At 35.3% G+C, this 23,211-nt stretch overlaps 4 protein-coding genes across 4 annotated transcripts; 2 read left to right on the forward strand and 2 right to left on the reverse strand.

The window, feature by feature from the left end:
* Positions 1–2,718: 2,718 nt before the first annotated feature.
* Positions 2,719–4,761, reverse strand: BDR25DRAFT_393815 (uncharacterized protein; the record flags this gene model as incomplete). The annotated part of the gene is made up of 8 exons (XM_033698272.1): positions 2,719–3,119; positions 3,146–3,171; positions 3,203–3,415; positions 3,467–3,549; positions 3,584–3,882; positions 3,934–4,408; positions 4,441–4,608; positions 4,676–4,761. 8 exons carry the CDS (start codon positions 4,759–4,761, stop codon positions 3,000–3,002), a joined length of 1,470 nt encoding a protein of 489 aa, XP_033547670.1. The 3' UTR covers positions 2,719–2,999.
* Positions 4,762–4,837: 76 nt separating this feature from the next.
* Positions 4,838–5,046, forward strand: BDR25DRAFT_355321 (uncharacterized protein; the record flags this gene model as incomplete). Its single annotated transcript, XM_033695439.1, has 2 exons — positions 4,838–4,910; positions 4,937–5,046. 2 exons carry the CDS (start codon positions 4,838–4,840, stop codon positions 5,044–5,046), a joined length of 183 nt encoding a protein of 60 aa, XP_033547671.1.
* Positions 5,047–6,492: 1,446 nt separating this feature from the next.
* On the reverse strand, positions 6,493–6,949 carry BDR25DRAFT_355322 (uncharacterized protein; the record flags this gene model as incomplete). The annotated part of the gene is made up of 4 exons (XM_033695440.1): positions 6,493–6,517; positions 6,647–6,684; positions 6,722–6,794; positions 6,849–6,949. 4 exons carry the CDS (start codon positions 6,947–6,949, stop codon positions 6,493–6,495), a joined length of 237 nt encoding a protein of 78 aa, XP_033547672.1.
* Positions 6,950–8,390: 1,441 nt separating this feature from the next.
* Positions 8,391–8,808, forward strand: BDR25DRAFT_355324 (uncharacterized protein; the record flags this gene model as incomplete). Its single annotated transcript, XM_033695441.1, has 2 exons — positions 8,391–8,540; positions 8,614–8,808. 2 exons carry the CDS (start codon positions 8,391–8,393, stop codon positions 8,806–8,808), a joined length of 345 nt encoding a protein of 114 aa, XP_033547673.1.
* Positions 8,809–23,211: the final 14,403 nt, after the last annotated feature.

Here is a 23,211-nt window from a genome sequence, read left to right on the forward strand (position 1 = left end):
GTGGGGACACTTCGGTCTTGCCTTGGTAGTCGGGAAAGAGGTGATTTTGGCTGGAAAAAAAAATGAATGGACATCCACTCGCTTGTCATTGATAGTTTCAGTTTTGGAATAAAAGAGTAAATCGTCTGCGCAGACATAAAAGAGTTACATAATCCATTGCCGCTCGTGGCTTGATCATATGCACTATTCTCCTGCGCCTTTGAGTCCGCCTACAGCCGGCCACATCGAGTTAAAAAAAAAGATTATATTCCAAACCTGACACGTGACACCTACTGAGTTTAGTTTCGGGACGTTCTCGCAATTGAGAGGCTCGTTGACCTAGCGTCGGCATGGAGCGTCGTCGGGAAATCTCTGCTAGTTTCCAGCTTTAAGTCAATTCGAACACTGGATGTCGCAATGGGGGATCCATTCAAGTGGCATGTTACTTGTTTGTCAGAATTGCCAGAATCGCACGTTAGTGACGTTGCGCGAAACCGTTGACGCTGTTGAGGGGGCGGGGGACAGGCATGCTCAAAGGAAGCACGGAAGAACCTCGGGAACGCCAGGATCTAGGTAGGCCACCTGACTCATCGTATCGCACTCAGGGGAAAGAGGAAAGCATTTTTGAGGCCTTCGTTCCTACGACTGCTTCCACCCATCAACAGCCCAATTTAAACTGCATTATCTTACTGAGGGTCCGCGGAAAAATGAGAATCAAACGTCGTGTAATGCAGAGCCAGGCGTAATTGTCCATAGGTACTTGATACGAACAATCTAACGCCGAGCCAGACGTCAGAACCTCTCCCTCTTCACACCTTGATCTATTGCTTACACAAGAGCAGTGGTTTCGCCCAAACGCCTAGCTACCTCCCTGTTTGAAGAAGATCCGTTCCCCGTTCTCATTGCCGCCGACGCAGGTCTTTGTGGAAGCCCGTCTGCCAAGGCGCATTTCTCTCACTAAGTATGATGGGTATGCCTTACCGTAAAGCCTTGCAAAGTCTAGAATGTCGCGGCTAAGACCAAAGGCCAGCGTGGTTTACAGCCTGCCCCGGCTTCATACGGATGTTGCCAGGAGTGGCGTCTTAGAGCCCCTCGAAGATCGCGAATCTTTGTTTGCCCCTGGGAGGGACCCTTCTCAGACTTCGGAGCGCTTAAGGATATCCAACTAAACCCGAATCTGCGTTGATTTAGTGCATGAACCACCGGTATTGCTCGAATCTTAGCCGCCTCTGTGAGACCTCAACCGATCCACCTGTTGGTGAATCCCATGATTGCTCTCATGGGTAAGCGGCGGCCCGGCGCTGGGGGTTTTCCCAAGACAGAGCCAACGAACGTAGAAAAGTTACCCCGATGGACCAAAATGGGTCCTAGGGAGCCCACGTCATGACCTGACCTTGTGTGTTAGCCTCCACCGCAACCGGGACACCTCTTCGATCTCGTCTCACTGGATGCTTGGTATCTCAACGCATTAACAAACCCCAAGTACGTTTTGTGGAGAGCAAGCCAACCCATCACGGTCGCTCGGACGGATTCTCTGCAGTATTCAGAAACACAGGCTCCGCGAGCAAACAAGACCACAGCCTTTGAGCCCTTACCGAAAACCTGTATAAAATACCAAAGCTCGGTAGAGTGGGTCGGCGGCGAGTGCCTATAGCGTTAGAAATGCTTCCTCTTTTCGATACTCGTGGACGTTATGGGACGACCGCGAATTGAATCTAATCGAGAAAATCACCACGAGACAGGACTCTGCATTGCGCCGGCCTTCGTATTTTTAGATGCTTAGATGCATTGGATAACCGCCTCAACGGTAATGGGCCGGGAGGATGAGGTTCATTATTTGCCACTGTCCGCGTTTTGATTCGCAAACCCTGTAGCACATCTGCACGCTTCGGCCTGCAAGTAATTTCTTACTGAGTGAGTAGCTCCCGATCGAAGTTGAGTGTGGAAGGGACAAGCCCGCTCTGCCCTTCTTCACGCTCTAATACGGCCTCCGCTCTGGAATGATAATTTCGAAAGGTATTTTTGAACGGGGATGATCACAAGTTACTTGGTACGATACTGCCAAACACAATAATTCGCGTTCCAAAGACCCGCAGAATTGGTGGATTGTAAAATAATCCTGTGATCACTGGACCTAATGGCGCGAGCAATTCTCTTCCAATGGAAGAGTGCAGATGTCCCCGCGGTCTCAACCCCTCCACAGCCTTTCGTGCAAGTCCATTACTGGAGCTGCTAATATTGCAATCCTTAGATCCCTTAAACCGAATCCAACGTACTAGACACCACGCTAGCCCACGATTAGGACGCAACAACCCATTGCACAACATTTGAACTGAGCTCAGTTGCTTCAGACTGCCTTACAGAATGCACGTGACGGGGATGCCCCTCGATAGATTTCCGCTGCTAGCACTAACGCTCAGATATCGCGGATCAAATTCGCCAGATCTTGTTTCAAACATCTCGGGACGTGCTTATCCGTTGCAGCGCCTGGCTTTGCAAGATCCCGGCGCGTATGTTTGCAGTGCCGAGACCCAGTCGTTTGTGTGGCGCAGCCACTTTCCGGCGCCAAGAGGCGCCTAAGGAAACCTTCGAACAACGCAACGAATCTATTATTGTGACCAATGCTATTCTTATGGAAAAGCTCTGTCGGTTATCTAATGTGAGAGGACGTGCCTTATTCATGGTCATAGATTGAATCCATCCGATCACCTCCCCAGATCTCTAGATCTTCCGCCCGCCCACAACCTCGACCATATCCGCTTTTAAGTGTGCTCACCCTCCGATCTCTCAATAATACTTTGGCTCCAACTCATTTTTGTTGCCCTCTGTCCGTTTTTAGTCTTCTTTCAATTCTGAGTTCTCTTTCTAAGGTTAATTGTGGCCTCACCGATCAATCCACCTTCCTACGCATCTAAATGGCAAACAATTCATGCACAATTCACGGCCCGCCACCCCAGCCCCCAACACTCAGCCCATCCTGCGCAGTACCTATAGGGGGCGACAATTCCACTATCCTCGATTCATGCTGCAACGGTGAAGTCAATAGCATTATCTCTTATGGCACACCTGGGAAGTCGACATGCTACCAATACTGCAACACGACGGCCATCGACACTGTTGAAAGTTGCTTGTATTCCAAGCTACACTGGAGTCCGGAACATCCAACCTTCCTTTGCTTCAATGCTAGCACATCTACGTCGTCACACACACGCATAAGCAAGACACTGTGGGTGGTGGTTATATGGGTCGGTGTTGTGAGCCAAGTCATCCATCTGGTATAAGTAACCCAACAGGGTTTCGAAGATATTTGGCACTCGCGAAGGCACTCCTGGTTGCTCCTTGAGCTGCATGTTGTCGTGGTCAATGAACATCGAGGATGACCGTGGCGCTGGACACCACAGGAGCAGATTGGATAGTCCCATATGGACCGCAGCTCCTTATGATGATCAATGACCCACGACTTCCCATATTTCATGTACTGTTATACCCTTTATCTTGTAATCTTTATCTTTTTGGGAGGCTTTGAATTTATCACGCTTTTTCTGAACGACAAGGCCGTCCATTTTAAGTCTGCACTCCCTATTCTCCGTCCTTTACTTTCCACCCCTTACTTCCAACAGTTGGTGTGGCATAGAACAGGTCTCCTGGATCATACTTCCTTTTGATCTTCAGCAACCTCGTGTAATGGCTACCATAAAAACCGTCCTGCCAATTTGGCTCCGTGATTTGAGCCTCATTCGGATACGAGCCTCCGCCTTCACCTGCTGGCGCAACTTCACGCCACGGCGGAAGGATATTATTCGTTAGCTCATCCGATGCGATCTTCATCTCCGCTGCGGTGATATTTCCCACCCGCGAACCTGGCTGACGAGGTGATGAGAAAGCACACGGCCTTCCGCCACCCTGGATTCACCGCATCAGCATTAGCGCGGTTTCGAGGAGCTTGATGGTCACGCCCAAATGACGCTCCACCTCCACATGAGTCTTCATGACGTTGAATGTTGCGTTGGATCTCGTGAGATCCATGAAGCTACGCCGTGATAGTAGTCGGTTACCTAGGAGGGAATGCGCTTTCCTAACAGGGAAGAGGTGGGAGCCCCATGCATCCATATACCCCGGAAAGAAGTATGCCGTATTTTGTTCCATCTTCAACAGAACTGCCGGTTCCTTGAGCCTATTCATCCATGGCTTTGTAATCTTGTTAAGGGACTCGATGGTATGATTTGGAGCAAAGAGGCCATTGATTCTGAGAGTAAGCTGGCCTCCGCTGTTGAGGGCAAAGAAAAACGAGTAGAAGCCAGCATTAGTGTACATGATGGAGCTCTCGAAGTATTTCCTCACTCCTAGCCAGAATATTTCCCTACTCGCAGTGGCAAATGTCGTGTTTCCAAGGCGAAGTTTGATAGAGTCACTGGCATATTCGGGCGCACTCGAATTATGGGAGAGGATACTGCGCTGTACATACCGCTACCACCTCCGTGGAGAGTCCAGAAGAGGTCAGGATATGAGGTTTCCGACGCAGTAACGAAATGACCATCCGCAGTGACGACTTTGAAGGTCAGTGCATGGTGGCAGCCATCCCGTAGTAGCCGGATAACGGAGTGTGGCCTCCTCCTTGAAGATGGCATCCTACGTACCTGACGCTCTACATATCTATTAATGGCTGCGCTATTGCAAAATAAATTTGGTGTCTTACAGGAGAAATTCCACTTGTGAAATGACACCATGTGGCTCAGCTGCCTCATATAACTCACTCACCGTAACACCTGCACCGCGTTTCATTGCTTCCCCAAGTAGTTTCCAGTTTTAAATTCCCGGAAGAATTCGATATCCTTTACGTTGTGCATCCATACGCTCCATGCCATGCACCCGCTCCCGACGACTTACCAAGGTAGCAATGGCCTATATTCTTGATGGCAAGACGAATAATTGTGTTCCGGGCGAAATTTAGTGCCAGTTGGATTCAGGGCTTGCAACGGGCCGTACTACGGTCTGTACAAAGTGAGCCGTAACGGTCACGTGATCCGTACAAACGTATTGAGTTCGTGGGCTGTACTTTACATTTAATGATGCTCTAAGTACAGTACGTAGTACAGACTGTATTACTCTTTTACAAAGTTTATTAGCAGAGCTTGCTCTGCTTATTATATTCAGGTTTGCGGAATAAAAAGTTGAGCAGAATCTCCTCTTTTAGACGCGCTAGTTGTAACGGCACAGGCAAGACAATGGGTCCGAATGCGGTGGGAATCCACTCAGAGGCATATGGGAGTGCGTGGGGACTCAGAACCTGGGAATGCCATTAACACCTATAGGCCTTGTACAGAGGATATTAGAAAACTACTAAGCTAGCTACAGGGGCAAGGTGCAACTAAATACATAGAAGAATAGGGGTATAGCAGGGGGCCAGGCAGAGTTAGGGCTAGGTTAAGGTTAGGGCTAATATAAGGGTCTTCTAGAGGTTCTAGGCAACCTAAGATAGAATAATTTATAAGAATTATTACACTACTCCCCCCTCTATAGACTAATAGTCCTTATTAGTAGTAATTATAGTATAAACTCTTACTATTATGTTCTTTACTTTTTTAAACTAAAACTAGTCTAATTTAGCTAGGTGTTCTTACTAAGTATTTCTTTACACTGCTAGCATTGTCCTCTAAACTAAACACTATGCGTGCACGCCTACTCTAATATTAATCTGTATAGATATCTAGCTTGTTAATAATTAAGACTTTTGTTTATTGCTATCTATGCAGTTATTAATCTTAGGTGTGTGTTTAGTAAGGTAACATTTAAGTATTATTAGAGGTGCCTAAAAGGTCCTTTACTATTAGAGTAGTAGAGATAATTTAAGGTATTATTAGAAGTAATTTAGTAGTTAATTAAGGTCTATTAAGACATGTTACTGCAGATTAACTCTAAATTAGGTAGAGTATAGCTTAGTAAAAGCATATTTAACTCTAGAATTAGAGAGTAGTTAGTTAGACATTAGTAGTTATCTTTAATCTTACTAAGTTATTAGTAGTCTTTAGGTTTTTACTTTAGCGCACTTTTTACAACTTTTCTAATGGTAATTTTAATTATAAAAAATAAAAAGTTTTAAACTTAAAGGCTTTAGTTAATAAAAGGTCTTTAAAATCCTATCTATAATAACTAAATAATTTAATGTAATAGCATGTAAGAACTATAACCTAAACTAAATTAAACACTTCTTAAAGTTAGACATAGTTAAATAAATAATTAATGTAATATTATTAATAAGGCTGTTACTAGCAAAAGTAAGTTTTCTAATATAATATAACAGTACAGGCAAGACAATAGGTCTAAATGCGGTAGAAATCCACTTAGAGGCATATAGGAGTGCGTGGGGACGTAGAACTTAGGAATGCTATTGACACCTATAGGCTTTGTACAGAGGATATTAGAAAACTACTAAGCTAGCTACAGGGGCGAGGTGCAACTAAATACATAGAGGAATAGGGGTACAGCAGGGGGCCGGGCAGAGTCGGGGCCAGGTTAGGGTCGGAGCTGATACAATGACCTTCCGGAGGTTCCGAGATGGAACGATTCATGAGAATCGTTACAAACATAGCCTAGATTACACTTAGCGCGGAAAGAATTAGCTATATTACCTACAGCTACTAGCTAAGAAAATCCCGTTACGGTCCACGGTGGACCAATCAAAAACCGGGTAATGTGCCCCACCACCTAGACGACCAAGCATGGAACCCCTTTATGCTCGAACGGGCAGAGCCGACTGGGGGAGACCGCGACTTGGGTGGGAAACCGTACGAGGACTGCATCGCCCAATGAGATCACTGCACGATGGATCGCGGTGATTGCAAGCCTTGGCAAGCCAAGACTGCGATCACTACACGATGGATCGCATTATCTCAGCAAGCTCAGACGGGATGGGGAGAGAGCCTTGACAGGGGCAAGCCCCTGCTAGTAGCCTTAGTGGCGCAAGCCCCATCTCTCTAGCTAATAAGGGTATAAGAAAGGCTTTCTCTCCCTAGCTGTCTAAGGGACTTTTGTAATTTTTTAGGTAATATTGTAGTTCTAAACCTCCTCTACTATGCACTAGCTTAACTAAGAATTACTGTAGCTCTACCACTTTTTATCTAAACTAGGTTAGATTTTAATAAGTAATAGAGACAGTCTCTAGCTATATTCTAACATTTTTGTAACTTAATTCTAACAAGATTTAGCAGAGTATTGCGCTATTAAGTCCTACACAGGACATTTTAATAACTTTATAACTACACCTTAATGCAACTTTCTAACTACATAATATATTATCTTTAAAATTTAAGACCTGTCTAAGATAGGCTTTATTAGAGAGCCTGCAAAATTTTAGGAGATCTAGGCTACTAGTTGTTAAGCTAGATAGTAGGCTAGAGACATTATAATTGCTCTTATGTTTGCAGCTTAACTAGCTGTTGTCTAAGGACTCTAAGGACTTTAAGGATCTAGGAGCTGTCTTAGACTAGCTCTATTAGGGAGCCTGCAAAATTTTAGGAGATCTAGGCTGCTAGTTGTTAAGCTAGATAGTAGGCTAGGGACATTACAATTACTCTTATGTCTGCAGCTTAACTAGCTGTTGTCTAAGGACTCTAAGGACTCTAAGGATCTAGAAGCTGTCTTAGACTAGCTCTGTCAGGGAGCCTGCAAAATTCTAGGAGATTTAGTCTGCTAGTTGTTAAGCTGTAGTCTAGTAGATGGTAGTCTAGGGACGTTGCGATTGTCCTTATGTCTGCAGCTTAACTAGCTGTTGTCTAAGGACTCTAAGGATCTAGGAGCTGTCTTAGACTAGCTCTGTCAAGGATCTTGCAAAATCCTAGGGAATTTAGTCTACTAGTTGTTAAGTTTTAGTTAGGAGGGCAATACTATAAATCTAAAATTAGTGTATAGATAGGTTAAAGTTCTGCGCGCGTTTAGATTTTTCTCTGCTAATTGTCACGGTCGGCATGCTCAAGCTACAAGCAAGAGGTGGTGTAACTCAACTAGATTAAACTAAGGAGCAGAGGAGCTGCTCTGCGAGTTTAAATATACATGTGTGCCCCCTGCCAAGGCGCTACTCGGAGCACTAGCGTGCTACTCGTTGCGCAAGCGAGGGAGCTGATGCCGCAGAGCATGTAAGGCGGTACACGCTGTCACACTAATAATAGTTAAGATTTAGTAAAAAATATACTATTTTATAGCTACAGCTTGTCTCTACATTTTATTAAATTCTAAGCCTATTTAGACATATAGTAGTAGAGATATTATAAATCTAATTCTATTGTAATGCTCTTAAAATAGGCCTATTTATAGAAAAAATCACAAAAGTCCCTTAGACAGCTGAGGAGAGAAACGCTACTAACAGGGGTTAGAAACTGCTAACCCCTAGGCCATACTCTATTTAGAGTAGCAATATGCATGGTTTGTGCGTCCTCGGTTCTCTCCTCACGTCTGAGCTAGCTGAGATAAGGATCGCAGTGATCGCAACGCTTGGCAGGCCAAGGCTGCAATTGTTGCAGGGACAAGAAAGGCATAAAAAGGCCCTGCTAATCAACCCTAGAGGGGTGTGATCAAAGTTTAGTTTATCTTTACATAGACTAAGTAGCATTCTAGCTTTCTAACGAGCTATAATACTAGTTGTATATCTTGCACCATATATACCTCCACTTCTGCCCCTTGGGACCGTTTGACCCAGCGCCCATACCGCCGTCTAAGGGCAAACCACGATTCGGCCACCATCTCCCGTCCTTCTACCGAGTCATACCAATGACTGTACACCCGAGGCAGGCTCCCCTACAACCCTCTCAATCCAACATCGGCCCGCGTGCTTAAGGCATCCTCTACAATAGGATCCCACGAGCAAGAATTGTAACAAATCCTTGTGTATATAGCTTAAGTATGTGCTTAACAATAACTCGCTTCTTGTTATTGCCTAGCTTTTATAAGTTAGCTATAGAATTAGCTTGTACAGGTTGTCTAGCGTGTTAGTTATTTATTATCTTTTAAGAGACTCTGTAAATATCTGTAGCATGTTGCTTTAAGTGTATTACGTCTTATTTAAAAGCCTAGAGTGTAAGCTGTATCTAATATTCTTTTAGCGCGTCTAAGTAGTGTTGTTAGAAATGCATTAGTGTAGAAAGAGTAGTTTAGTAGGGTCTTAGCAAAAGTAAGCAACTTAGGTGTGTGAGCAACTCGCCTAGAGAGTACGTTGTAGCCTATAACAACCCGCTCTAGCACTATATAGTATAGTACAGCCTAGAATATTATTTAGATACTACTTCTACTTCTTGCTTACACGTTTGCGCGTTATGCCTAGTCTAATTGCACTGTCCGCAGCGTCTTTAGAAGAGCTCACCTACTTCAGCTTACACCTGCTTCTTTGCTTTCTTCTTGTCACTACGCGCCCTAAACTCCTTTAAAGCTGTTAAGCGCAGGCCTCTCTAAATGTAGCTGCTTTATTAGCTGCCTAAAGCTTAGTAATTTCCTATTACGCTAACACTAGCTTATGCGCAATTATTGCTGCTCTTTTTAAAGCTTTTTTTCTAGAGGCATTACCCCTCTAGAACCCTCTCTATACGTAGAGCTACTTGCAACACAACTAATATCTACTAGGAATTGCTGCCTGCTGCTGTAATCTACTGTAGTTTGCTGCAATTTGCTATAGTTTACCGCAATTTGCTGTAGTTTGCTTCAATTTACGGCAATTTACTTTATGCATTTCCTAACACTGCTATGTAATCTCTTACTAATACCTCTTGGCATTAGCGTATTACATTTAAACAGCAGTTGAAGAAGCGAAACTAGCGGTTGTGTAAGCAAAACAGTTAAGGGATCTATAACAGCAGTTTAAAGAATTCCTTTAATTACAGCTAACAATTAACTAATTTCTTAGTAACTAATCTTAAATTTAGATAAACTTTAAGTTTTTAAAAAGAGAATTTTACTAACCTAATTAGAGCTAAGAATTAGCTAGCTATTATTTAGTTTTTAGTTTTGCTTTACTTGTAAGCTTATTTTATAATAAGTAATTTAGTTATATGTAAAGTTTTTAGCTTAGCACCTATATACTTTCTTTAAAAAAGTAAAACAACCTATTTTAAGTAGCTATGAAAAGTGTAATAAAAAAAGTATATAAATAGTAATACTTTTATTAGCTTTATAGTATTACTAAAAATAAAGTAAGTTATTAGTAAAGCTTACTCTACTTAATATATTTAAGTATATAGAATAAAAAGTTAAGTAGAATCTTCTCTTTTAAACACACTAGTTAGTTATAATTTTTTAAATAAACTTTAGTAACACTATTTTTTATTACTTTATATATTTCTTACATTCTTTTTTTAAAGAAAATGTATACTTAATATAAGTGCGCTTTTGTATTAATTTACACGCAGTTTGCTCTAGCATGTGTTGTGTACAACATGTTTAAATTATAGTTAGTTACGTTTATTCTATTCTTTTAGCTATATTAGTATGTTAGGGATTAGCATTAGCTATATTCGTGTGTTAGAAATTAACATTAGCTACATTAGTATGTTAGAGATTAGTATTAGCTACACTTAGTTGCGGGATGTGATTAGTTGCGTGCTGTAGTTTAATGTTATTGTTATATGTCTATTATCTATCTAATACTACTTTGTTACACATTATGCTGTAACTATTCTTTAACCTAAACAATCTACCTTAATGCGCTACCTATTACTCTTGTCACGATCGGCATGCTCAAGCTACAAGCAAGAGGTGGTGTAGCCTAACTAGATTAAACTAAGGAGTGGAGGAGCTGCTCTGCAAGTTTAAGATAGACATGTGTGCCCTCTGCTAAGGCGCTACTCGTTGCGCAAGCGAGAGAGCTGAAGCTGCAGAGCATGTGACGCGGTACGCGCTGTTACAACTCTAAGCAAGCTCTGCTTTTATAGATTATTTATAAGCTATTGTAGTATTTTATATAATATCTACTAAAGACATAAATTTTTTTAAATAAAAGTATAATATAAAGAAAGCATAGTAGAAGAACTTTAAGTAAGAGTAAATTAAGCCAAGTTTTAGCTATATAGGTTACTATAACATACACTAATATAATGTACATTTAACTACTATAATATAAAAGCATAGAAAATATATAAAGTTTAGAAGTTTATTTAAAAAGCAGCTCTTAGAAACTTTAGACTATAACTAGCACTAAAGAAAAAGTATTCTTTAATATTATAATAAAAATGTATAAGAAACTACTACTAGTCTAGAATAAAAGACTAAAATATAAAAAAAGAAAAAGAAAAAGAACTTCTCTACTACTATTTATATTAGCAAGACTTACTATATAGAAATAAACAGAAGTGTAATAGTGTGTAATAAGCAGATTTTATAGACACCTTGTAGGCAAATGCAAGTACAAGATACACGCAGTATAGGTAGTAGAAGAGAAAAGTAACTTTCTACTATAGACATAATTTTATACAACGAACAGAAAAACGCAGTGCACTAACTAATAGTACTAATGTACTAATAAGATATATAGAGTACATTAAAATAATAAGCACTAAGTAGAATAGTAGCTAATAAAACTAAATAGTAAACAAAATCCTCTATTAACTAAAGCGTTTTACAGGATGCTAGATTATAGAGTATATGTAATAGCCTAACTACATAAACAAAAACTGTACTAAAACTATAAAGTAAAGAGGTGTAATTTCTACTACTATTAGTAGAAATTATAGACAACGTTTGCAAAGTTACTAGAACATTTATACATAAGACTAGAGGCTTGTAAGGATAATAAATGCTCTATACATTAGCATAAAGTTAACATATTAGTAGCTACAGCCTTGTTATTATCTCTTTTAATAATAAAACCTATGTACGCAAGTAAAGAACTAAAAGCGATAGTTAATAGTAAATGTTTAATAACTTTAATTAGCGCTAAATAAGTAAAAAAGAATAATATATTATATAAAATAAAAAGTAATCTATTTAAAGTTAAGCTGTTAGATTAAAGCACTGTTTCTAGGCTTCCTAAGATGAATGATGGGTTTGGATATGATGTATGGGATAATGATTGATTGTATTAATTTATTGATCCTTTTTCTGCTCTACTTGTGTTGCTCGGCTTTTTGTTTTGCCGATCCGAGTCCCTCGCGCACTTGCCCTATGCGCGACCAGCTTGCAACATGCTGCAATTTGCTGCAACATACTGTTCAAGCTTATTGCTCGTACTATGTAGCAGCTTTCGTCAAGCGTTCCTCCTGTCTTGACAGTAGGTGCGCATATCTGACATAAGCAAGTAGACAGTTCTAGTACTATATATAAAGATAAGTAGATCTAGCTAGAAACACAGCTAGAGAAATTATAAGTATAGAATATAAAAGATACTAAGTAAGCAGTAAGCATAGCCCCTTTAAAAAAAAACTAGCGAAAGGAACATAACTTTAGTATTAATTAAATAATAAAGTAGATATTTAAAAACTTTTTAAAAAGTCTTAACTTAGTAAAATGTTATTTTAAGTAAAAGAGGTAAAACTAAAAACTACATTAGTAAGAAATTAAAAATACTAGTTAAGCATGTTATAAGATATTAATAAAGAAGATTATAAATTTGTTTAAATATATAGCACATTAAAAAAACTAATACTAAAAGAGGATAGCAACTTCTAACAAGTTATATTAAGAGACACAGCTAAAATATAAACCTTAGACCTATGTTATAAAACTTATACCTAGTGTTACAATTAGCATGCTTAAGCTACAAGCAAGAGGTGGTGCAACCTAACTAGATTCAACTAAGGAGCAGAGGAGCTACTCTAAAAGTTTGAGATATACATGTGTGCTCTCTGCTAAGGCGCTACTTATTGTGCAAGCAAGGGAGCTGAGCTGCAGAGCATGTGACGCAGTACATGCTATTACATTAGCCCCCTCTAAAGCTTAATTTTACGTGTAAAAGAGAGCTTAACATAAGCTTAAAAAGTAGAGAAAATTACAACCCTTCTTAGCTACTACTTATAGCATAATATTTTCTACTAAGTTATTACTTTTACTATTATTATCTTCTTTAGTATTAACGTACTTTACAAGCGAGTTGCTTACACACCTAAGTTGCTTACTTTTACTAAGACCTTACTAAACTACTTTTTCTACACTAATGCATTTCTAATAACACTACTTAGATGTGCTAAAACAATGTTAGATATAGCTTACACTTTAAGATTTTAAATAAGATATAAAACTCTTAAAGAAATATACTATAGCTATATATAAAGTCTTTTAATAGATAATAAATAACTATAGCGCTAAACAACTTTTATAAGCTAATTCTACAGCTAACTTATAAAGGCTAGGTAATAAAAAAAAGTAGGTAATTATTAAGACTATACTTAAGCTTTATGCGTAAGAATTTTCCCTTTAGATAGCATTTATAGCTAATATAGCTAATTCTTTACGCGCTAAGTATAATCTAAGCTATATTAGCATAAACTAGCCTAGTATGTTTATAAAGTGTTATTTAAAGCTTAAAGTAAAGTTTTAAGTGTAAGTATAGTTAATAAATATTTAGCTTATAATAAAGCCTATCTTACTAAAGTTATACATGTTATTATTTTAAATGCTATATGTAAGGCTAGGATGGCGCTTACGTGTAAGGCCGAGATGGTGCTTACTGTAAGGCTGAGATGGCGCTTACGTGCGACAAGTATATATACTATTCTGCACCTAAAAATTAACGTTGGTTAATTATTTGTACCTTTTAGTTGTATTAGCAGAGCAGTGCAGAGCTTTGTCCTTACATAATAATTAACTAATAATAAGGACAGTTGCGCGTTTAACCTACACCTTAGACAGCTTAGCTAGTTTTTAGACTGAAACGTAAGGCGGCCTCTTCTAGCGCCACGTTGTCGCTGCTGGGAGGTCTAGTGTATATGGCTTAGCTGGCGTGGGCTACTAAGCGTTGCGTTGTGTTTATCCCGCGCCTTTGGGCCGCAGGTGGTCAGCCTCTGGCCGGTAACTAAGACATGCGCATAGGCGCCTCTGAGCTGCGGGTAGGTCATGTGACGCCTGGGACATGCGTCTGCTAAGAAGGGGGATAATGTAAGGCTGAGATGGCGCTTACGTGCGACAAGTATATATACTATTCTGCACCTGAAAATCAACGTTGGTTGATTATTCGTACCTTTTAGTTGTATTAGCGGAGCGGTGCGGAGCCCTGTCTTTACACTATACTTAGCTTTAATATTCTTTATAAAGCTAACTCTACTCTAAATTACTCTAAGACTTTTATAAAAAGCTCTTTTATAGTTATACTACACATAAATGTTACTTTAAAGTTTAAATAACGTACTTCACGAGCGAGTTGCTCACACACCTGAGTCGCTTACTTTTGCCAAGACCCCACCCTAACAAACTCTATTATAGCCTATAACAACCCGCTCTAGCACTATATAGTACAGTACAGCCTAGAATATTATTTAGATACTACTTTTACTTCTTGCTTACACATTTGCGTGTTATGCCTAGTCTAATTGCACTATTTACAGCGCCTTTAGAATAGCTTACCTACTTTAGCTTACACCTACTTCTTTGCCTTTTTTTTATTACTGTGCGCCTTAAACTTCTTTAAAGCTATTAAGTGTAAGCTTTTTTAAATTATTAAAGTTTTTTTTACCTTAATTTACTTTCTTTTATATAATTTATATTATGTAGTAGCTTTATTAGCTGCTTAAAGCTTAGTAATTTTCTATTACACTAATACTAGCTTATATGTAATTATTACTACTTTTTTTAAAAACTTTTTTAAACACTTTAACTATAAAAGTTAGTAAACTATTTATATACTTTTAAATTTTTATTTTTATAAGTATTAATTATAACTTAAGTTTTAAAGTATTAACGTACCTAACAGGTTGGCCGGCCACACAGGTTGGCCGGCCACTTTTGCCAAGCCCCCACTAAACTCTACCTATCTACATAATGCCTTAACAACAACACTAGATTAAATCTTCTAAAGAACGTTAGATATAGCTTGCTCTTTAGGCTCTTAAATAAGACTTAAAACTCTTCTTACAACGTGCTGTAGCTATCTATAATGTCTCTTACATAACACTAAGTAATTAACGCGCTAGACAGCCTTTACAAGCAGAATGCTAGCCTAAATTAAGGAATCTAACTAAGCTTAAAAAAAAGGTAGTTGTTAAGTATATACTTAAGCTTATTATGCGCAGATTTCCCTCTAAGCTTATAGTAGTAGCTAATATAGCTAATTCCTTGCCTACAGAGCGCAATCTAGGCTAGGTTAGCTTAAACTAGACTAGTATATAGGTTAAGCACTGCCCTAAGTTTATAATAAAGTTTAATTATAAGTATAATTACAAGAGAGTGCTCTACAAGAATCTAGAGGTTATCTAGGGCTAGTTTTGCCTAGTAGCTAACATAAAAGCTAAGTATAGTATCTAAAATAAAGACAGGTATAACTTTAACAAGTTAAGCTTTATAATAGGCTAGATATTAACTAGAGCAGTTGTTACAGCTTTAGAGAGACAAAGATAGCTAAAGGCAATACAGTAAGGTAATAAAAAGTAAACTATAGTTATCTAAGGCATTAACATAATAGGGTAGGCTATAAGATTATAAAGCTTTAAGTAGCAAATAAGGCTGCTACACAATGTAGATTACATAAAAGAAAGCAGATTTAGGCAGAAAAGACCTTAATAGTTAAGGATAGGGCTTGTCTAACTGCTCTAAAGGAGTTTAGAGCGCGTAGTAATAAGAAGAAGCTAAAGACGCAAGTGCGCGCTAAAGGAGGTAAGCTAAGTTAAAGGCAATGCAGGCAGTGCAATTAGACTAGGCATAACTTGCGTACATGTAAGCAAGTAGCAAAAGTAGACTCTAAATAATATCTTGTGTTATATTACTCTATACAGGGCTAAAGTGGGCTGTTTTGCGAGAGAATAGGGTGGTTTTAGTAGGGGCTTGGCAAAAGTGGCCGGCCAACCTGTGTGGCCGGCCAACCTGTTAGGTACGTTACTTAGAGTTTATAACTACTAAGGCTTATTATATATAAGTAGTAGTAGTAATAAAGTGCATAACTTTATATTAAGGCCTATTATAACTTATTATAAGTTAAAAAAACTAATCTAGTGCTTTAAAACTTTTCTTAGATATTACTAAAAGTACTTATAGCATTATAAGCTGCTTTAAAGCATAGTAAAAACTTTATTTTTATAATATAAGTAATTTAGTTACGCATAAGGTTTTTAGCTTAGCACTTATATACTTTTTTTAAAAGAGTAAAATAACCTACATTAAGTAACTATAAAAAGTGTAATAAGTAAAAAAGTATATAAATAGTAATAATCTTATTATTTTTATAGTATTACTAAAAATAAAGTAAGTTATAGCTTTTATAGCTATTAATAACTAGTAAATAGTAGCTACTAATATTACACTTTTTTATATACACATTAAAGTGCTTTAACTAGTCTAGACTAAGCTAATTAGTAGTTTAGCTATGCTTAAAAATTATAATAACCTAATTTTAAAGTAGATTTTTTATTTTATACTAGTTTAAAAAGTAGTTACTAGTTTAAAAAATAATAAAAAGTAGAATAGCTTACTTTTTAGTATTAATACTTTAAATAGCTATTATTTACTTTTAGTTACCTAGCTAGACTACTTTTAGCTGTCTTTATTTCTTTAAACTTATAATAACTACTCTAGTAAATATCTAGCCTATTATAAACTTTATTTTATTAAAGTTATATATGTTATTATTTTAAATACTATACTTAGCTTTAATATTCTTTATAAAGTTAAACTAGCTTTAAATTACTATAAAAATTTTATAAAAAGCTTTTTTATAGTTATAGTTATACTTAAACTTTACTTTAAGCTTTAAGTAACACTTAATAAACATATTAAGCTAGTTTATGCTAACATAGCTTATATTATGCTTAGCATGTAAAGAATTAGCTATATTAGCTATAGCTACTAGCTAAAAGAAAAATTCTTACATATCTAGCTTAAGTATGTGCTAAATAATTACTTACTTTTTATTATTATGTAGCTTTTATAAGTTAGCTATATAATTAGCTTAAAAAAGACTTTATAAATAGCTGTAGCATGTTACTTAAAAAGTATTATGTTTTATTTAAAAGCTTAAAGCGTAAGCTGCATTTAATGTTCTTTTAACATGTCTAAGTAGTGTTATTAAAAATGCATTAGTATAAAAAAAGTAGTGTAGTAGGGTCTTAGCAAAAGTAAGCAACTTAAGTGTGTAAGCAACTTGCCTGTAAAGTATGTTAACGCTTTCTAAACATACTAGGCTAGTTTATGCTAATATAGCCTAGATTATGCTTAGCGTGTAAAGAATTAGCTATATTAGCTATAAATGCTATTTAAAAGAAAAATCTTTACACATATAGCTTAAGTATAGTTTTAATAATTACCTACTTTTTTTTATTACCTAGCCTTTATAAGTTAGCTATAGAATTAGCTTATAAAAGTTATCTAGTGCTATAGTTATTTATTATTTTTTAAGAGACTTTATATATAGCTGTAGTATATTTTTTTAAGAGTTTTATGTTTTATTTAAAAGCTTAAAGTATAAGCTATATCTAATGTTCTTTTAGCACATCTAAGTAGTGTTATTAAGAATGCATTAGTATAGAAAGGGTAGTTTAGTAGGGTCTTAGCAAAAGTAAGCAACTTAGGTGTGTAAGCAACTCACCTGTAAAGTACGTTAGGCTATTAGTAGCCTAGTGCTAGCTTTAGTTATTAAACTACTAATTATTTTGCTAGCTGTACAGTTGTAATGCGTCTAATAGCTGCTAAGAGCTAGAGGCAGTCCTGTACCTAGTAAGCTACTAAGCCACATTATAAACACCTCTCTGCCTTCCTCTATTATGCGCGCTAGGTTAGAGAGACTAACCTAGCCCTAGTGCTAGCACTAGATGTAGCTACAGCAACATTAATTATATTAATGCTAATAGCGTTAATACTACTAAGGTCTATTTTATTAAGTTTAAGTTAAGTATATAAAGTATATAAATATATATTTAATTATAAAGCTAATCGCTACACTGCTTATAAAAATGCTAGGTAGTTGTCTAGTAGTGTTAATTAGCTATCTAGTGTGTACTAAGTTAAATTATTAAGACTTTAGTAAAATATTATAATTTTAATAATAGTAGGTTAATCTTTACGTTTAGCTTTATATACAATTTACTTAAATTAAGTAATATAAGCTAGTAAAATCTTACTTTTATTTTACTATAGCTTATATAAAGCCTACTTAGCCTTATAGATCTTATTAGGATTAGTGTATATTTATTATAGCTACTATAAACTTATTTTATAGTTGTCTGTACACAGCAGCAGCGTCGCGGCCTGGATACAAGCAATCGCGCACGAGCAGGATCACGTATCTATGTCACATGATGCTTGTGCGCGAACCTCTGTGCGCGAACATCTAGATATCCCCCTTTTCCTCTGTACAGAGAAAAGACAAGAGCAATAGAACTAGAAACATGTTACCCTTACTTTACCTACTTTATACGCTGTGCACACTGTACACTACTCTTACTCTTGCTACTTAAGTGCTTATACTATAAGTAGCTAGCTATTAGAGCTTATTTAACACTAATTAGTAGTTAATTTAATTAACTATAAATTAGTAAGAGTAATAATAAAGTACTTACACTTTATAAAGTACTTTATTTTGTTACTTATTCTTTAGAAAAAGTAATAGTAGAGTACTTATACTTTATAAGGTACTTTATTTAGTTACTTATTCTTTAGAATAGTAGATTAATTTTTTACATTATACAGCAAGCTCTGCTACTATATAAAGTAAAGAGGAGATAGTGTAAGACGCACACTAAAGCTACTAAAGCTGTATAACTTAGTAGCTAGACAATAGCACATTAATCCTTTACATTATACAGTAAGCTCTGCTACTATACAAAGTAAAAAGGAGATAGTGTAAGGCGCACACTAAAGCTATTAAAGCTGCACAACTTAGCAGCTAGATAACAGCAGTACCTGCGTAATCTACTAAAAAAGTAATTAACTATACTATTATAATAAAATCTTATTAGCAACTAACAACTCTATGTAATAATAAGAAAAATAAAAAATAATTTCTATTATATAAATAACTTATAAAGGACATAAGGATATTAGAGGTAATACTACAAAATAAGACTAGCCTAGAGTACTAGAATAACAAGATTAATATATTAGAGGCTCTAATAAGCCTATAGACTTAATTATATATAAGTTATATAATTACTAATTTACGCATAATAACTTAAAAAGGCGCTACTTTTTTAAGTGCGTACATAAAAGATTTTAAAGAATAGACACTATAAAACTTCTTAGTACTTAGCTGCGCGTTTAAAAAGAAGCTTATATAAGTGCTAAAGAATAAAGAAATTACACTATAACTAGGCACTAAAGGTACCTAAGCCTAGAAGCTGTATAATATAGCATAAAAGAAGGTAATTGCACTAAAAAGGCTTTATACGCAACTTTTATTACTATATAAGGCTTTACATAGAAGCAGACTAAATATAATGCTGCTATTAACACTAAATGTACTAGTATTACCTGCTTCTACACCTTAGCTAGCACTACACTAATTACTGTACAAACAATACATGCTACTCTACCTAACGCCTGCTCCACACCCTTAATTGTACACACCACTGCCTGCAGTAGTGTATGCACTACTAATACCACCTGCATAATTTATACTACATTACAGCCTGTATAAACTTCTACTCTAAAGGGAAACTGCTAAAGAAAAACTCTTAGTAGATAAGATTATATAATTTTAAAAAGCATAAAAAAAAGATAATAACTATATAAGTTAACTATATAACATTCTTATAAATAAAATAAAAATTTTTATTAATTTATGTTAATAGCTAGATATTTAGGAAACTTAGTACATAAACATCTTTCTAGACATCCTAAAAAGTTAGGCAAATATGTACTATATGCACAATATAGGCCCTAGACATAACTAGAAGCATTTATATAACACCTTAAGTAGTTACTTTAACACTAATGTAAACTATAGCTAGTACTAGATAGACTAGATAATAATAACTTTTACATAATACTAATAAAAAAACTCTAATAAAAGTTTACATAAAGTTTTTAAAATAATAATTAACAAGCTTATGCTTATATAAAGAGCACTAGAAATAAAATTTTAAAAGAATGTTCTACTACACACTACTATTATATAAGCCTATTAAAGATAACTAGAACTAGAACATGCTATGTTTACTATTAAGCCTTTATGTAAAGCTCTATTTAGCAACCTATAGGCATTACTCTAAGTTACTATAAACTAAAAGGTAAACTAATACCTCTAAAAACTGCTTAATGTATACTACATAAACTACTAATACAACTCTGCACAACAAGAGTCTGCATAATAAGAAGAAAGCCTCTCTTTATATAAAAGAGGACAACATAGAAGATCTTTATTTAGGTTTAGGCTACAATCTAGAGACAACTACACACAGATAAAGAAGTGCTTTGTCTGCTATAAAAAAAAATGTTAGTTATTAAACTACTCTTATAATAACTATATGTAAGCAAAGAACTAGTATGTTGCCTTATATAAAGATTTCTATAATAAGACCTTATTATATAAAGCTATTACTTTATACATCTAAAACTTTAAAGGTTACTCTAAAAAAGAAAATAATTTACATAATGTAAAGAAAATAAAATAAAAGGGTAAGAATGCTAAAAAAGCTATTAACTACTTTACCTCTACTACCTATCTACACTATGTAACAGAAGAGGACATCTACAGCATTAAACCTAAAGAATATGCTAAGCAGTTTATCCTTAATAACTAATACTATATAGTATACTAAGGTAAACTATAGAATATAGGCATAGTAAAGATTTTTACTATTAGCAAGTCTTAACTTAAGGCGTATATATAAAAGAACTTATGTATAGAAATTAATTAGACACCTAGCTAAACAGATATTAGCTTTAAAGGCTAGATAATAAAGGGATTAATTAGTACTATATAAATTTAGAACTTAATTAGTCTAGTTACATACTACATTTTAAAGACTCTAACACTATTTTTACTATTACTAGTAAATGCTAACTAACTTAGGGCATACTTTAACAACATTCTAAATGTTATTATATGTAAAGATAAAACTATAGTACCTATTATATAAAAATAAAGACACTTTTTTTTTAATATTAGTAAGAAAAAATCTATGTCTTTTTTTACTAAATTAAAACTTTACTACCTCTACTACTAATTTAGACACCCCTGCATAGAGAGACTCTAGAAGATACTAACTAGCGCTAGCTATAACATTAATGCTATAGTGCTAGAAGAGATTAAGAAGTTCTGCTACCTCTGCTAATTATATAACTAGGCCCTATAAAAATTTAAGTTTATAATTAAGAATAACACTTACTTTAACTATAAAGTTATTATTAACATTATATAAATTAATAATAAAAATGTCTTACATGTTATTAATGTAGACACATTATTTTAGGCTGCTACATTTCTAAAATCTATGTCTACATAAGATACTTAGGATGCACTATGTAAATACTAGATTAACACTTATTAAGAACCTCTAGACTATATTATGTATAACTTTAGTATAAACTTTGCTTTAAAGAATTTTTAAGCTTATGTAAAGATTATAAAAGCTATATATAAGCAGATGCCTGTAAAAGCATATTAGGTAGTTAGAAAAGTTAAGCGCGCGCATACACTTCTCTAATAAGTGTTTAATATCCTAAAAACTAAGCTAGGTAACTATATAAATAATAAGGCTATCTTACAGATAGCAGTTAAGGCTCTAAATAACACAGCTAGCCTACACAGTTTAGTACCTATACTGCTAGTCTTTAAAGCATACCTAAGAATTAACCTAAACTCTCTGCTATTACTAGACATTATTACATAAGTAAGTGCTATATAAAAGGTAATAAAAATACTTTAAAAAGACTATGTAAAAGTAAACATTAATTATATAATTAACACTTATAATAGCTTTATAACATATAAAGTTCTTAACCTCCCCCTTAGCTTAGAAATTATAGCATAAAGAGAGAAAAAAGGCTAGACTAGCCTATATAAGATTAAGAGTATTAAAGAAAGAGATATTATTATTAAAAAAAAAAATAGCCTACTAAAGCTCTAATATACATAGGTTAAACTATACTATAAAAAAAAAAAAAAGATAACTTACTTATAATAAATAACCTAGATAAACTAATCTTTATATAAAGAGATCTTTTAAAAAAGAGAAAGAAAAAACAGCCTTATAAAAATGTTATAAAGGCAGAACTAAAGCCTACTATAGACTAAGCCCCTTAAGATAGTAATGCTGCACTAGTGTAAAGAGAAAATATAGATACTAAAAGAAGTAAAAGGCAAAGGAAACTTACATAAAGTCTAGACTAGGTATTTCTAACCTAGAAAAAAAAGAATAATTAGGCCTTATTTATTAAGCTTTATATAGACAGTGTAATTACTACACCTAAAAAACTATTTAAAAAATTAGACTGCATAGAAATAGACACCTTAATTACTAATAGCACTTTTAAAGTTATAGCATATAACTTAATAAAGCATAAAAGTTAGATTTTTAACCTTTACTTTATATAAGAAGTAAAAGGTAAAACAACTTAACTATATAAAAAATCCTACCTAGTGTTTACTAGCTACTTAGATAAAAAGAAAGAAAAAATTCTTACTTAGTTACTAACTATTTAGAGGATAAGCTAGAGACTACTTTTAGCTATAAGAGTAAGCCTAAAAGCTATGTACAAAATGCATTTTAAACTATGTAATATTACATAAGTATACATCTAATTAATAAATAAGCTTATGCGCACACTGTATATAAAGCTACTAAAAGAGATGCGCTAGAGCTTTCTACTAAATACAATACTCTAGGTTATACAACTCTTATATAAAGCTGCTAAATTAGAACTGTATTAGTTTAAAACATACTATAACTACTATAAAAAAAAGCTACGCATGCACATTTTTTTATACAACCCCTACCTCTTAATTACTAATAAAGAAGAGCACACTTTTAGTATTACTAGCTTATAAATAGACAACACTTTAAGCATTATAATAAAGAATTTTATATAAAGAAAAGAGAAAAAACTATAAAAAGTAAAGTTTTATATAAAAAGTAAAACTATTTTAGTAAAAAAGCAGCTTATTAAGTTTAATAG

This window comes from Lindgomyces ingoldianus, assembly GCF_010093535.1.
Source record: "Lindgomyces ingoldianus strain ATCC 200398 unplaced genomic scaffold BDR25scaffold_16, whole genome shotgun sequence".
Taxonomy (NCBI): Eukaryota; Fungi; Ascomycota; class Dothideomycetes; order Pleosporales; family Lindgomycetaceae; genus Lindgomyces; species Lindgomyces ingoldianus.